The sequence below is a fragment of the Crassostrea angulata genome, chromosome 2, assembly GCF_025612915.1.
Source record: "Crassostrea angulata isolate pt1a10 chromosome 2, ASM2561291v2, whole genome shotgun sequence".
Classification (NCBI taxonomy): domain Eukaryota; kingdom Metazoa; phylum Mollusca; class Bivalvia; order Ostreida; family Ostreidae; genus Magallana; species Magallana angulata.
Window position 1 is genome coordinate 66,840,506 of NC_069112.1, and position 16,906 is coordinate 66,857,411.

A 16,906-nucleotide genomic window follows, 5' to 3' on the forward strand; every position below is an offset into this window, starting at 1 on the left:
TTATTTTTTTTAGGTCACCTGAGTCACTCAGGTGACCTATTGCAATTGGTCTTCGTCCGTCGTCGTGCGTTGTGCGTCGTGCGTTAACAATTTTACATTTTTAACTTCTTCTTGAAAACTACCAGGCCAATCGTTACCATTTTTGGTGTGAAGCATCTCTATGGTAAGAAGAATCTAAATTGTGAAATTTATGGCTCTACCACCCCTGGGGTGCCACGGGCGGGGCCAAATATGCAAAAAAAGCCAAATTTTCAAAAATCTTCTTCTCTACTTCCACACAAGTGAGGAAAAAACTGAATGCATGGTTATGATGTCCATGAGGCCCTCTACCAAAATTGTGAAATTTATGGCCCCTGGGTCAGGGGTTCTGGCATTAGGGTGGGGCCAATATGGCCATATAGTAAAAATGTATTAAATCTTAGAAAATCTTCTTCTCTACTCCCATATATATTTGTTAAAAACTAAATGCATGGTTATGATGTCCATGAAGCCCTCTACCTTAATTGTGAAATTCATGACCCCTGGGTCAGGTGTTCAGGCTCTAGGGTGGGGCCAATATGGCCAAATAGTAAAAATGTATTAAATCTTAGAAAATCTTCTTCTCTACTATCATATATATTTGTTAAAAACTAAATGCATGATAATGATGTCCATGAAGCCCTCAACCTAAATTGTGAAATTCATGACCCGTCGGTCAGGGGTTCAGGCTTTAGGGTGGGGCCAATATGGCCATGTAGTAAAAATGTATTAAATCTTAGAAAATCTTCTTCTCTACTCTCATATATATTTGTTAAATACTAAATGCATGATTATGATGTCCATTAAGCCCTCTACCTAAATTGTGAAATTCATGACCCCTGGGTCAGGGGTTCAGGCTCTAGGGTGGGGCCAATATGGCCAAATTGTAAAAATGTATTAAATCTTAGAAAATCTTCTTCTCTACTCTCATATATATTTGTTAAAAACTAAATGCATGGTTATGATGTCGATGAAGCCCTCTACTTTAATTGTGAAATTCATGACCCCTCGGTCAGGGGTTCAGGCTCTAGGGTGGGGCCGATATGGCCAAATAGTAAAAATGTATTAAATCTTAGAAAATCTTCTTCTCTACTCCCATATATATTTGTTAAAAACTAAATGCATGATTATGATGTCCATGAGGCTCTCTACTAAAATTGTGAAATTCATGACCCCTTTGTTAGGTGTTCATGCTCTAGGGTGGGGCCAATATGGCCATATAGTAAAAATGATTTAAATCTTAAAAAATCTTCTTCTCTACTCCCACACATGTGGGCAAAAAACTGAATACATGGTTATGATATCCACAATCTCCTTTACCTAAATTGTGAAATTCATGGCCCCTGGGTCAGGGGTTCAGGACATGGGGGGGGGGGGGGGGGGGGGGGCAATATGGCAATTAAGTGTTAATGCATATAATGTTTAAAAATCTTCTTCTCTATTCTCACACATCTGTATTAAAAAAACCGACTAATAATTATGTTTACCAGGAAGTCCTCTACTGAAATTTTAATTTTCATGTCCCCTGGGGTATGGGTTTTGACTCTAGGGCAGGGCCAAAATGGATGTATAGATGCTAATGCATATAACGTTAAAAAATTATCTTCTTTACTCCCACACACCTGAAAGGAAAACTAAATTCATTATTTTGTAGACCAGATCTTTTAGTTTTTCACCAAAATTATAGGTTTCACAGTTCTTTTTGAATTATATGTGGTTGTCATTATATACAAATTTATAATTTTTCTACTCCAGTATGAAACCTAATTAATTAGATGCATATATGAGACTCCATGACAAGTTTGTGTATTGGATATATGCTACTCAGGTGACCGTTAAGGCCAATTGGCCTCTTGTTTATTATTATTTTGTTAATTCTTTTCCTTACACATGTATTTTTTTTCTCATTCATATTTATCTGTTTATAGAAAGATAACAAAAGTTCAACAGAAAAAAATGTTAGAACAACCAATTCCATTGCTTCTGCAGTTGAATCTGAGGTAAGAAACAAAAATATGTAATTGAAATTATTTTTTTTTCTTGTTTACTTTTTTTCTTTTTTAATTGTGTAGTTTTTAACTATTCATTTGATTGTAGCCTTTACCTACCAGAACCCAAGAGTGTAATATTCCTACATCAACCATAGATACGACGGAAGTGAGGACAGCCTCAAATACACCTGCTGCTTCAGAAAATGTAGCAGAAGAAATGGATATCTCTACTTTTTCTGGATTAGAAGTAGGAAACACACCTACATCCGTTGTTGAGATGGAAACAAGGGATATCCTTCCTGATGTAAGGGATGGAGAGAAAAATACCACCTCTGTAGAACCGAATGAAACATCAAAAAAGGTTCGATGTAGATTATGTAATTCTTATTTTGATAACAGGAAAGAACTTATCCATCATAGATTAATGGTGCATTTATCTGGAAAAGGAGATTATCCTTGGGAGGAAAATGATGCACCCTGGATCAAAGATGGGAATGTTGATCATGAATTAAAAGAGTTTTATAATTTATATAATCCTTTAATTAGGGAATACACAGAGCAAAAAACTTTAAATGCGGTATATAATTATCCCCTTTCACCTTCTTTTACACTTGATGATATAATGGTATTTGCAAATAAGATTTACAATTTACAACAAAAAGCATTTCGCCTTAATCTAGTGTTTGGGTACATTTTATTTAATCAAGAACTAAATGAATATCGTTATTTTAAACCTTATCAAAACAGTGAAATATTTGATTTTCCTTTATACATATCGAAACGTAAAGATCTCCAAAATTTTGAGAGGAAATTACAAGAAATAAATATCTGTAGTTACGTATTGAAAGATCGTCCTAACACAAAATGGAGAGTAGTTTTAGTTACAAATGTTACATTTTTTGTTTATTTTTTAAAGCATATTTTAGGTGCACCAACCTGTTTACCAGAGTATATTACAATGAAAAAAAATGCAATTATTAGCCTTCATAAAAATCCCAAAGATTCAAAACTTTACAAGGATAATTTATGTTTATTTAGATGTTTGGAATATCATAAATTAAACTCTTTTCGTGATGCATTTGAAACACGTGTAAAGAAATGTTTTGAAACTTGGTGTGAGTTTATGTTTGAAAAAGAAATATATGATGTTCGATATATAAATGTTACATCATTTCAAGGTGTAGCTTTAGAGCATATTCCGCTTGTTGAAGAATGTTTTAAGGTTAATATAGATATTTTTGAATTAGATCAAGAAGCAAACACTCATATAGTTTACAAGTCTCCATCCATCTATGATGATCAGATGTACTTGAATATGTATGAGAATCATTTATCATACATAACAAATATGAAACGGTATGCAAATAAGTATGTATGTTCACTTTGTCAAAAACATTTTACTACTTGCAAAAAACTCCACCGACATGAAAAGGGGTGCTCAAATAAAACACTTCATATATTTCCTGGGGGATTTAATGAAATAAAAAACACAATTTTTGAAACATTAAGAGAAATTGATATTATTATTCAAGAAGATGATGAATATTTTCCATGGTTCATTGTTTTTGATTTTGAAGCTATTTTAGAAAAAAGCAGTGCTTGTAAATTAACTTCTAAATTAGAACTTGAAAGAATTCATAAACCCATTTCAGTTAGCATATGTAGCAATGTTCCTGACTTTGAAATGCCGTATTTCATATTAAATGAAGATGTAGAAACATTATTAAGGGAAATGATAACCTATATGGATTCAATTTCACTAAAAGTTTTTCAGTTAGCACAAGAAAAATGGTCTATTGTTTTTGAAAAATTGCATAGGCTTTTAGAATTTTGGAAACCAATTGGTAAAAATCAAAGCAGAAATAATGATGTTAATGAAACAAGTGAAAGATATGCACTGGAGTGTCAAGATTTCGAACCTCCATCAAAACGATTTCTTAAAAAAATTCAGAAAAAAAATGTTTATGAAGATTTTCAAAAACGTCTTGCAGAAGGTGATTGGAAAATTGATTATAACGATCATTCTACTGACTCTGATGGAACTGAAAGCGAGACCGAGTCTTTGAATGAATATGATTTGGAAAGTGAAGATATTGTTAATGAAAACAACAGAATTCGAAATATGATGTATAACTATGTTCAGAAATTATTAACAAATTTTACAAATTATTGTATGCAAACTCCTGTTTTAGGATTCAATTCAAGTAAATATGATATAAATCTTGTAAAAAATAAACTTACTAAAGTTTTAGGTATGCATGAAAAAAAAAAATCTTATGCTATAAAACGAAATAATTCATACACTTGTATTGCAACTTCCAGATTTCGATTTTTAGATATGAGTCAATTTATTGCTCCTGGAACATCATACGCTAAATTTTTAAAAGCGTATGGTGTTGAAGAAGAAAAGGGTTTTTTTCCTTATGAATGGTTTGACAGCATTGAAAAACTTAATTATCCAAAACTACCAGAGATTGGAGACGCTTGGTTTTCAACACTTAAACAGAAAAGTATTTTAGATGATGGAAAACATTCTATCGAAGAAAATTATTTATTTTTAGAAGAAATTTGGAATCGATTTAGTATGAAATCATTTAAAGACTTTCTGCAATGGTATAACAATTTAGATGTAAAACCATTTGTACAAGGAATTATAAATTACTGTAAGTTATACTGGGAAAAAAAGATTGATATTTTCAAAATTGCAGTTTCAATTCCAGGAATCGCAAGGTTGAATTTGTTCAATACTTCTCAAAAATGTGGTGCTATATTCCCACTATTTGACTTTTCAACTGAAGATATTTATCGTTCTATTCAAGACAACATAGTAGGGGGTCCTTCTATTATATTTACAAGATACCATAAAAGTGGTGAAACTTTCATCCGTAACAATATTGATAAACCATGTGGTCGAATTGTAGGATATGATGCAAATGCACTTTATCTGTATTGCATTGGTCAACCTATGCCTGTAGGATATTTTGTCATTAGACGTGAAAGCAATAAATTTAAGGCAGAAAAGAAAACCAAATATTATAATATGTACATTTGGATGAATTGGTTAATCGAAACACACGGATATAAAATTTTACATAAATTAAATAATAACCGTGAAAAACGGATCGGACCGTTTCCAGTTGATGGATATGACCCTTTTACAAAAACAGTGTATCAGTATAATGGGTGTTACTATCACGGGCATTGTTGTCATTTAAATCGATCAATGAATAGTAATGAACGACTGAAACGATTTAATAAAACAAAAGATTGTGAGAAATACCTAGTTGATTCTGGATATAAAGTACAATCAATTTGGGAATGTGAATTTTTACAACTTTTATCTAAAAACAAATCTCTTCAACATTTATTAAATAAGAGTACACCAAACTTTTATAAGAAATGTAAAGGCAGAGCTACTATGAATCAGATACTTAAATCAGTAAAAAAAGATGAACTTTTCGGAATAATTGAATGTGACATTGAAGTGCCGTCAAAGTGGAATGACAATGATAAACCAAATACAAGTTTATCTCCTGAAGATTATTTTAGTGAAATGGCTCCTCTATTTTGCACGACTGAAGTAGCATTTTCAGAGATAGGTGAACATATGCAGACGCATGCAAAAGAAATAGGACTTTCTGAAAATCCAAGAACACTTTTGATAGGAGGGAATAGGGCAAACAAAATAATGCTTGCTACACCACTTTTAAAGAGGTATTTAGAAAAGGGTTTAGTAGTAACTAGAATTTATACTGTTATCGAATCTGCATTTATGAAATGTTTTTCGGAATTTACTAAAAATATATCTGATGCAAGAAGAAAAGGAGATCGTGATCCGACTTTAAGTGTTATATCTGATACAGTTAAAGTTGAAGGAAACTCTGCATATGGAAGTTTGCTTTTGAATAAAGATAAGTTTACAAATATTTCTTTTGTTGAAGGTGTGGATAATGCATCAAAGAAAGTTAATGAACCCTTATTTATGAAATTAACGGAATTAGATAACACAAATAATTTCTTCGAAATTGAAATGGCAAAGAAAAAGATCATACATAACATGCCGATTCAGCTAGGATTTTTTGTTTTACAGTATGCAAAATTACGTATGCTAGAGTTTTATTATGATTTTTTAGATCAGTTTGTGGATAGAACAGATTTTGAGTTTATGGAAATGGATACTGATAGTGCGTACTTTGCAATTTCCGAATCTAGTTTATCTGACGTTATTAAACCACATTTAAAAGACAAATATTTTAGAACAATTAATGAAAATTGTACAGATAATCATAATGTTGATTCTGTTGTATGGTTTCCAAGAAAATGTTGTATGAAACATGCAACATATGATAAACGTACTCCTGGGTTGTTTAAACTTGAATTTGATGGAGATTCAATGATTGGTTTGTGTTCCAAAACATATGCAATTGTAAAATCTGATGAGGGAAAAGAGGAAGTTAAGTTTTCTTCTAAGGGTATTTCAAAACGAAGTATTCAAAATCCAATGGAAACATATAAAAAAGTTTTGGATACAAGGAATGGAGAAGAAGGATTAAATCGAGGGTTTCTATTAAAGGATAATAAAATCTTTTCATACAACCAAACAAGAAATGGTATTACGTATTTTTACTGCAAACGGAAAGTTTTAGAAGATGGTGTTCATACTTCTACTTTAAATATAACAATGACACCACGCAAAAAGCAAAAACTCGAAAAGGATTAGATATATTATTTCCTTTTTTTTTTTTTTCTTTTTTTTTCATTTGTTACTTATTTGCATACCATTTCATATACACTTATTTGTGATTTTTTTTTTTTTATGTAAACACATTTAACAATGTGTAATGATTTTTTTATTAATTAATATTTATGATGTAGTTATTTACTACAGTCTTAATTAATTTTTTAATATTATGTGTATGAGTTTCTGTCATCAGTATTTGAATCTAATAAAAAGATTTAAAAAAAATTGAATTCATATATGTTCTAATGAATAAAGCATGTACAATAAAATTATTTCTGTTTTTTTTTTTTTAGTTGTATACCATTTTTTATCCACTTATTTGAGACTTTTTAACCATATTAAATGATGTATTTTGAATTATTTATATTGATGTAGAAATTTAGTGATATCTTCATATGATTTCTAATTTTTTTTTTCATTATTATGTGTATGAGTTTCTATTATCAATATTTGTATCTAATAAAAGATAAAAAAAAACAAGTTGAAATCATTTTTTTTTTATTTAACACATGATGAATAATAAATATGTTGTCACTCCGACACGTCATTGATGGAAGGACCTAATAAATAATAAAAGAATTCATTAGATATATTCATTCATATTTTATCACTTAACAAAAAAAGATGTATCCTTTCCATCCATGCTCCACTATATGTGTTACTGGATGTACCGGGTCAGGGAAAACGTCATTGGTCTTTAAACTACTATCACAAAGCTCAATCATGTTTTTAAATGAACCACCAAGCAAAATTTTGTATTGTTATAACGTTTATCAATCGATGTTTCAAAATATGGAAAAAACAATTGAAAACATAGAATTTTTTCGAGGTTTACCTGGAGAGGAAAAAATTAATGAACTTTCAAAGAACAAGAAACATAACATAATTGTTCTTGATGATTTGATGCAAGAGATTTGTAATGACGTGGAAATGGAGAAGCTTTTTACACAAAAGTCACATCATTTACACTTCACTGTTATATTCATAACACAAAATATTTTTTGTAAAGGAGTGAGTTCTCGAACAATTTCTTTGAATTTACATTATTACATATTAATGCGGAATCCAAGAGGCATGACGCAAGTAAGAATGTTGGGGCATCAGATTGGACAGACAAAAATATTGATGGAAGCATATAAAGATGCTACACGTGAAAAATATTCTTATTTACTGATTGATCTTTCACCGACATCGGACGATGCACATAGGTTTCGCACCAAAATATTTAACCAAGAGGATACTATTTTATATATCGAAAGCAAAAATAAGAAATGAGCAGTGCTGTTTTAAAAGTGTTCAGTTTCATTGATCTATTAACAGATTCAACAACAAATAAACAGCAGTGCAAATATTTATTACAAACCGCTAGTGAACGCCAGGTGAATGGTATATGTGAAGTGTTATATAATATTGAATATGGAGAGCTACGAGTTTCAAAGAAGGAGAAAAAATCTTTAAAATCTCACTCAAAACTTTTGAATTTTCTTTTTTCCAAAAAGAAACCTCTTAAATACAAACAGATCTTATTGGTGAAATACAAAAATGTGATGTTGAATATTTTAAGAGCTGTGCGAAAACAATTACTAAAAGAATTAAAATGAGTTCAGTTGATAAAATGGTGATGCTTCCTTATGATCGTTATGAAAATCTTTTATCCAGTGCTGAAGAAAAGATAAATTTGAAGACGTATGCAAATGTTTATTCGCAGACAGAAAATGATATTTCTGAGAAGAACTCGCAGAATGAAAAACAATCTTAAATCAAAATGGATATGGATCAACAGTGGAGAACCAAAACAACTTAAATTTTCATTCAATAGAATTCAAGGAAATAAAACAAAAGAAAAGAAAACCTCCTCCTGGAATTCCAAATAAGAGAATTAAGTGGTTGAAATTTTCGTAATATGAGTTCCATAGATGAAAAAGAAAAGCAAATTGCTGCGGTGTATTACGGTGCCAAAAAGTCAGCGAGTTTTTCTGGACCTCAAAAAGTTTATCAAGTATTGCGAAAAGAAAACAGTAAGATTTCTTTTGGTGATGTAAAAAGATGGTTTAAAAAGCAGGAAGTATATGGATCGCATAAAAGAATTCAACGTAAATTCAAACGAAATAAATTTGTAAGTTTCAAATCTGATTATATTTGGGATGCAGATGTATGTATTATGGAAAAATATAAGGAATATAATAGAGGATATAAAAACTTTCTGTTAGTTATTGATACTTTCTCCCGGTTTACATTTACTCGTATGATTAAAAGTAACACTGGAAAAGACATCAAAGCAGCATTTCAATCTATTTTCAAATCAAGCAAGCGAAAGCCAATGAAAATAAGAACAGATCAAGGTAAAGAGTTCAATAACTCAACTGTTAAAAATATGCTTCGAACGAATAAAATTGATTATTTTACAACTCAAAATACTGAAATAAAGGCACATTTTGCTGAAAGGTGTATAAGAACAATAAAATCTAAATTAATAAAATATATGCACAACTCTAATACATTTAAATGGATTGATAAACTTAAAGATATCACTGATTCATATAATAATACTATCCACAGATCAATAAAAACAACACCTGCGTCTGTTAAAGAAGAGGATGAAATTAAATTATGGAAACTGTTATATGAAGATGATGAAAAATCACAGAACAAACCACTTAATCAATTTAAATTTTTAGTTGATGATGTTGTGCGTATTTCATCTATAAAAAGGACATTTGAAAAAGAATATGATGTTCGGTGGAGCACAGAGCAGTTTATTATAGCTAGCAGACACGTTAAAGAAAATATTGCTAAATACGTGCTTAAGGATTTTAATAACGAAATTATTACTGGTGAATTTTATGAGCAGGAACTACAAAGAATTTACGTGGATGATAAAACAATGTATAAAATAGAATATGTTGTTAAGAAACGATCACGCAATGGTAAGAAAGAAGTATTAGTAAAGTGGATGGGTTACAACTCTTCATTTAATAGTTGGATTCCCGAGGAAAACATTGTTAATTTTGAATAATCAGATATACTATTGTTTGAAAAAAAAATGAGTTATTTTTTTATGATTAATTCAAATGATTGTAATCATATTCACACTTAAAACACATCACAAGATTTTACGACTGAACTTCCCCATGAATTAGATCTGAGCGGTGATTGGGAATGCGGACTTACAGAATTTTCCTTTCAAATGAAATCAGAATTTCTTAAATCGATTTCAGAAATATATATATTTTGCGATATATGTGAGGATATATTTGTAAGAAATCAACAATTACCTGTTTTAAGAAGAGTACAACTTCAGGAACATGATGATAACACTTACTCATTTATTTTTTGTAAGCCGTTTTATATGAAAGTTATACAAAAAAGAATTAAGAGAATTCGCGTGTATTTATTTGATGAGAACTTGCAATTATCCTCATTATCTAAAGGAACTTGTAACTGTACACTTCATTTCAGAAAAAGAGTGCAAAATTTATTTTATCTATAAAAACTTTTGTTATAATTAAAAAGGAAATGATGGCCAATCTTATTCCATATGTTTCTTTTGCTGACAAATGGAAGACACATTTTTTGAATATGGTTACAAATGATCAATCAAAGCATAAAAAGGTCTATATAGTAGGGAAAAATCTTCACGGCAAAGGAGATGATGCAATAATCAAAATGGTTACTCCAACAAAGGAAGCAATTGATAGAGCACGCGCAGTTATTGATAAGGAAACGGAGTCATTTACATGCAAGAAAGCAACATGTTGTGGAGATAAAAAGAAAATATCGAAGAAACGTGCTCATTCTAACCGACGAAAGCCGGCGAAAAAGGATCAGTCTAAAAAAAAGAAACATTCCACCGAAAAAAAAATTAAGTTTTTGTTATAACAATATAGTGATCATGTTTAAATTCCAAGGAGCACAGGATGGACACTCTGACAACATCGCAGTTTTTAATTTACCTACAACCGATGCAGGATTGGAATCATTTGAATGGATTGAATATCGTCCTTCTGGACAATTACTTCCAAATTCTCCGATTGAATTTAACATTTTTGGATCCTCAACTTCTTACATTGACTTAAAATCAACATTATTATATATCAAACTGAAAATTGTTAACGGAAACAATACATCGGTAACATCAAACGATAATGTTGGATTAATTAATTTACCATTACGAACACTTTGGTCTCAAGTAGACTTTACTCTTCAACAACAAATTTTAACGAGTTCTGTTTCTACGAATTATGCTTATAAAAGTATATTAGATATTATGTTAAACAAAGACTTAAAAAAATCAAAGCAATGCTTTACAAAGTGAGGGGTACTTTACAGATAATGCAGACGGTATGGCTGATGTTGACGCTCTACAAGGAAGGAACAGTGGGTTATATTACAGATATCAATTAACAAAGGATGGAGAAATAATTGAATTAATGGGAGGATTGAGCTTAGATTTAATGGATGAAAACCAAAATCGATTTTTAATAAATGGAATTCAAATTGGAATTAAATTGTGGCCGAATAAAAAAGAATTCTGCTTGTTATCTTCAAATGAAAATGCTGACTTCAAAGTAAATATTGTGGATGCTAAATTGAAATTAAAACATATTAAGTTAACTCCTGGCGCTTTCATTGGTCATCAAGAAGCAATTTCACAAAGAGATGCTTTGTATCCATTTTACCGATCAGACGTAAAAACATTTAATATACCAACAGGACAATATTCATTTAGTGCAGATGATTTATACTTAGGTGCAGTACCCTCTCATCTTATTGTAACTTTGATATCATCGGAAGGGTTCAACGGAAGCTATCAAAAAAATCCTTTTAACTTTAAAAACTTTGATTGTGGATATGTAGGGTTTTTTATCAATGGTCAGTCAATTCCTTCATCTCCGTTTACTCCAAATTTTTCTCCAAATAACTATTTAGAGTCCTACTATAGTTTGTGTAACAATTCAAAAGTTGTAAATTTTTCTAGAGAAGAATATTCAAAGGGATATTGCATTTATGTATTTGATTTGGATTGTTGCGAAAAGGAGGGAATGTTCCCTCTTATAAGAAAGGGGCATACAAGAATAGAATTAAAGTTCAATACACCACTGAGTGAAACAGTTACTCTATTGTTATATGCTAAATTTCCGTCTTGTTTATCTATAGATGCGGCACGTAATGTTAATGTGAAATAATGAATTCCAGCGAAATATTTGATTTGCTGATGTCTAATAAGACTGTTGAGAAACAATTCAAAGGTGTTTTAGCTTCCGATCAGTTGAATTTCATAGAGACACAGAGACCTGCTTTATATGTGGTTAATACAGATACAAGTGATAAGGCGGGATTACATTGGGTGTGTATATATCTACCAACTACACATTCCTTTACTATAGAATTTGTTGATCCCTTAGCTAATAGCGTGGATAAATATAATCATTACATTTCAACATTTTTAATTGCAAATGGTCCAAATTTCATTTACTCTAACAAAAGAATTCAAAACTATTTTACTTCTTCTTGTGGACTTTTTTGCATATTGTTTTCAGTGTTAAGATGTGAAGGAAGATCTTTTTCAAATATCTTATCATTGTTTACAGATGAACTTGAAAAAAAATGAAAAAATAATCGACAATTTCTTCGTAAAATAGGATATTTATCGTTTAACAAATGATTAGCATTATCATTTTGCATCGTTGAGTCGAGGAGTGAAGATGTTAGTTAATGAAATGAATATTGAAACAGATGAACATGACATTCTTAATAATTATAAAAAGACAAGAGGAAGAATGTCAACTAATTTATTTATAATTTTATGTTTGATTTCAATATTATCAATAGTGTCTGTTGAATTATCAAAGATAAATCAAACAAATTGTGAAAAAAACACCCATTTAAAGGACAGCGGTTTTTTACGTGATCCATTATTATTGAAGATAAATAAAACTTTGGGAGAAAAAAATGCAACTAACAAAGAACAATATTTACCTGCATCATCCAACGCTGTCGGGATTTTTGAAATCAGTCCCTCTTAGGGACATATTATCGTTAGAGGACGTGTAGTATACCACATCCTCTCCCCACATTCTGCACTGTAATGTAATATGTATTTATATATATATTTGTCTGTGTACATAGATTTGAAAAATGTTTTATTGACATGAATAATATCGCACTGTATTTTTTTATTTAAAAAAAAAATGTATTTACTTGTATGAAATAAATATTTTAAAAACTATATACATACTTTTCTCCTCCTTCCATTCCGTCGCCTAGCTCCCTCGGATCTAGGCTGATGGCTAGGTCCCTCTGACCTAGCCTGATCCTGATTCTCCGAGTGTGATGACGGAGATGGCATTTCTGCCAGAATAATTAGTTTCTATGTGATGGGAAAAAAAAAGGTTGATTAGAGGAGAAATAAGTATACCGTGAAAAAAAAAAATTGATTGTTACTTAAAGATTAGACTGATTAAATAATTTAACTTACCAATAAATTCAATATAGTGATCAAAACGTAGTACACTTTTTGCTCCATGTTTAACAACTCTGAAAGAATTGGTGATTTGAAAATAAAATTCGTTCTATATATATCTATATGTAAACAATGGAAGTGTTATAACATGACGTTAGAAATTTATGTCAGTGTAACATTTTTATGATAATAAAACTTATACATGTGTAATAAATTAATTAATAATTTTCACATCGATAGATATATAACCTTTTCATGTTAATGGATGTTATAATGTGCATTATCGATATAATGGGTGTTCATGATTATATAACAACACAAAATGTTAACACCTTTAGACGAGCATCTTGATCTATCAACACCTTTAGTGTCTGAATAGCTATAGATATTATTACATAATTAGTATGTCTTTTTTTTTTCTTTTTTTTTTGACAATGAATTATTTTCTTTGATACATTGGTTGATCTATAACAGTAATCCTTTCAGGTGAATAGTTTTTTGTTTTTTTTTTTAATTCTTTTTTCTTCTTAAAAAAAAAAAAATTACCTGAATAGATATATTTTAAAGTATACAACCATGATGTAATTAATTTAAGACTGAAATTTTAAAATATTTATAGAATTTTTACAATCTTATATATTTTGCGTACATTAGTCGAATCCAAGCCTCGTTTTCAGTTAGCGTCACTTTGAATTGAGATTGTTAGTTTGAGTTAAAAGATGTTGTTACTTTGGATTTGTCTGGTCTGCGGATTTAGTCCTGCATTATCTACATGCAGATGGGATCAAGAAACCCTGAGGTGCAATGGGGATGATGGAAATGTGAGACATACCCCGAAATTACGAGAAATCCAGCGGGTGGAAATGGCTAGAGTGAAGAAAATCTCCTTTGCCCAAACGGATGTACCAAACCTGCGTTATCTAGCAATTAAGAACTCCCCTACACTTTCATGCAGAAATTTCACAAACTGGATGCTAGATATCAACGTTACGATAACGATCAACGACAGAAAGTGTAAAAATGTTGTGGTAAGTCAATATTTACTCTGAACAATAATCAAATCTCGCGGATCTCGCACGCAGCGGGAATTAACGTCAATTCAATATTGATCACTTTTTTCAAACAAAATCACATTGATAACAAATTTTGCAAAATATATAATAATCCTTATCTCAGCGAGGTTATAATATATACAAATATCAGAAATAGCATCGAGTATATTATCAAGGAAAATGTTCTTTTATATGTATATAAACAGTAATGTGATAAAAATCTTAAAAATTAGTTAAATTTATCAGAGACTGTTTTAAACTTAGAAGATAGTTTACTGTTACTTATCAATTCTTAAAAAATTATGTAAACATTACATATGTATTTAATAATGTTCACCAGGTCTTTGATGATTATTGTAATTGTGTTTGTACCAATAAAATATTTGTATTAGATTTATTTCTTTTAGAGAGGGGGAGAAATATTACATTCTTTAAATCATACTATATTTCCTTTCAGACAACCCTGCTTCCCAAAACTATGAGAACAAAGTCTCCAAGAAAAGTTTGGAAAACGAAATCTACCACACAATCCACCACACTTTCTACCACCGATTGGACTAATAACACCACCCTTTCAACTACTACCTCTTCATCCTTAGAACCTTTTAACTTAACACCTCGTATGTATTAGAATCTTCACAGACAAATTATTTGAATATATATATGCATATATTTAGTACTAATAAACCTGTTACATTGATGAAATGTTTCTTATAAAACTTTTTTTCTTTTTTAGAATTGAGTGAAGCTGTACTCATCCTTACATATTTAGTCATTGGGATGTTTCTCGGGGCCTTTTTCACCGGGTTTGGGGTAGCCCTTTGTCTTAAACAGCCATCCTTCTGGAATAGATGTTGGTGTAGAAAAGCAACAGTGCGTCGCGTGGAAACCATTCGCTTTCAGAACACCTCATATCTAGCATCAGCAAGTGGGTCTGATGACACCCTCTTCACTCATTCCCCTCTCCAGTTGCCAGACTCAACTACGCCAAGGATTGAACATCAGCATCTAGAGTGATGTGTTTAAAACTCAGAAAACGTTGTGGGGAATGAAAATTTAAACCTTTCAAATTTCATTTTCAATATATTTAAACATTCCAATCATCATTTTCAATGATTTAAACATTCCAAACATCATTTTCAATAGTTTTCTTTTTTTTTGTAAATTAATTCCAAGATATTTTTGTAATTTAATTTAAAGATTATATACTGGAAAAGTATTTCATGAGTCAGCAGTATTTGTTAAAAATTGTGCCAAAGATAATATATCATGAGTCAGCAGTATTACATTTTGCAACTTTGTTAAAAATTGTGCCAATATACTGGAAAAGTATTTCATAAGTCAGCAGTATTACATCATTTTGCAATTGTGTTATGATGATACCAATGCCATATCATATACTCCCCTTTTTTTTCTTTCTCAGTGTGTGTTATTGTATATATGTTTTGTTTTGTTTGTTTTTTTTTTTTACTTAGAAGTAAATTTGTTAGATGAAGTGATGGTTAAGGTTACCTGATATTACATCAGCAAATGTAAATATATATTCAGTCAATTGTTTTTTGGTCACTCTGAAAAATAATTAATGCTTGGTTTACAATCCGATTGGTTTACTTTAAAACTTCTTTTTTTTTTTTGTACTTTGAAAGATAAAATAGTGTATTTAGTGCTTGGTTTTCTTCAATTTCTTTTTTTTTAATGATAGGTTGATTATTAGAAAAAAAAAAAATCAGTCATTTTTTTTTCTCAACGTGTGTTTGTGTATATATGTATATTGATGATTACAAGTGAATTTGGTGGCTTTAGTTATGAGTGAGATAAGAACCATATTTTACTGCAAGATTTGTTTTTTTATATCCTCTTCTCATGTCAGGTATTTTAATAACTTCTCTTATTTTATAACTTCTACAAATCTTTGTTGTCTCTGTGTGGTAATGTAATTTTAAGCTTTCATATATTTTACAATATTTTTGGTTTGTACACTTCTCTACACAAGAACACTATGCAATATATTCACAGTCTGCCATATTTTGTTTTACTAAATATTTTGGTGCAATTTTGTATATGAACTAACTCAAGAATATTTTGTAACTTTATTGTTGTTTTTTCTTTTAGTTATATACTTGTATATATATGTATATATTTAATTTTTCTTTTGTTTTTGTTTTGCATAACAAACAGTTCATATCATTATAACTATTTTGTATTTCATGTTTTACTAAATATATTGGTGCAATTTTGTATATGAAGTAACTCAGGAATAATTTTGCAACATTTGTTTTAACTCAATTTCTTTGTACTCCCAAATTTTTTTTATTTTTTTTTTTGTGATTGTTTTGCATAACAAAAAGTTCATATCATTATAACTATTTTGTATTTCATGTTTTACTAAATAAATTGGTGCAATTTTGTATATGAAGTAACTCAGGAATAATTTTGCAACATTTGTTTTAACTCAATTTCTTTGTACTCCAAAAATTTTTTTTTTGTGATGCACAGTTTGTATGACATATTTGTAGTTTTTTCTAAATACACCATGGAAATTTTGGAAAATGATTTTTTGTTTTGCATAACAAACAGTTCATATCATTATAACTATTTTGTATTTCATGTTTTACTAAATATATTGGTGCAATTTTGTATA

General features: G+C 30.0%; 3 protein-coding genes and 1 long non-coding RNA gene across 4 annotated transcripts in view; 3 read left to right on the forward strand and 1 right to left on the reverse strand.

The window, feature by feature from the left end:
- The window catches only part of LOC128172651 (neurogenic locus notch homolog protein 1-like), a 201,606-nt gene that overhangs the window by 36,253 nt on the left and 148,447 nt on the right, over positions 1-16,906 (forward strand). The gene's annotated exons all lie outside the window — the stretch shown is intronic.
- On the forward strand, positions 1,930-6,932 carry LOC128172628 (uncharacterized). The gene has a single exon (XM_052838401.1). The coding sequence runs from the start codon at positions 2,227-2,229 to the stop codon at positions 6,727-6,729; it is 4,503 nt and encodes a 1,500-aa protein (XP_052694361.1). The 5' UTR covers positions 1,930-2,226; the 3' UTR covers positions 6,730-6,932.
- LOC128172838 (uncharacterized) lies at positions 7,241-14,179 on the reverse strand. The gene is made up of 5 exons (XR_008242347.1): positions 14,046-14,179; positions 13,229-13,287; positions 12,989-13,120; positions 12,730-12,833; positions 7,241-7,310 (listed from the first exon to the last, which is right to left on the reverse strand). It is a non-coding gene; the product is annotated as an uncharacterized LOC128172838 (long non-coding RNA).
- Positions 13,714-15,378, forward strand: LOC128172812 (uncharacterized). The gene is made up of 3 exons (XM_052838558.1): positions 13,714-14,241; positions 14,723-14,885; positions 15,002-15,378. The coding sequence occupies exons 1-3, from the start codon at positions 13,933-13,935 to the stop codon at positions 15,280-15,282; spliced, it is 753 nt and encodes a 250-aa protein (XP_052694518.1). The 5' UTR covers positions 13,714-13,932; the 3' UTR covers positions 15,283-15,378.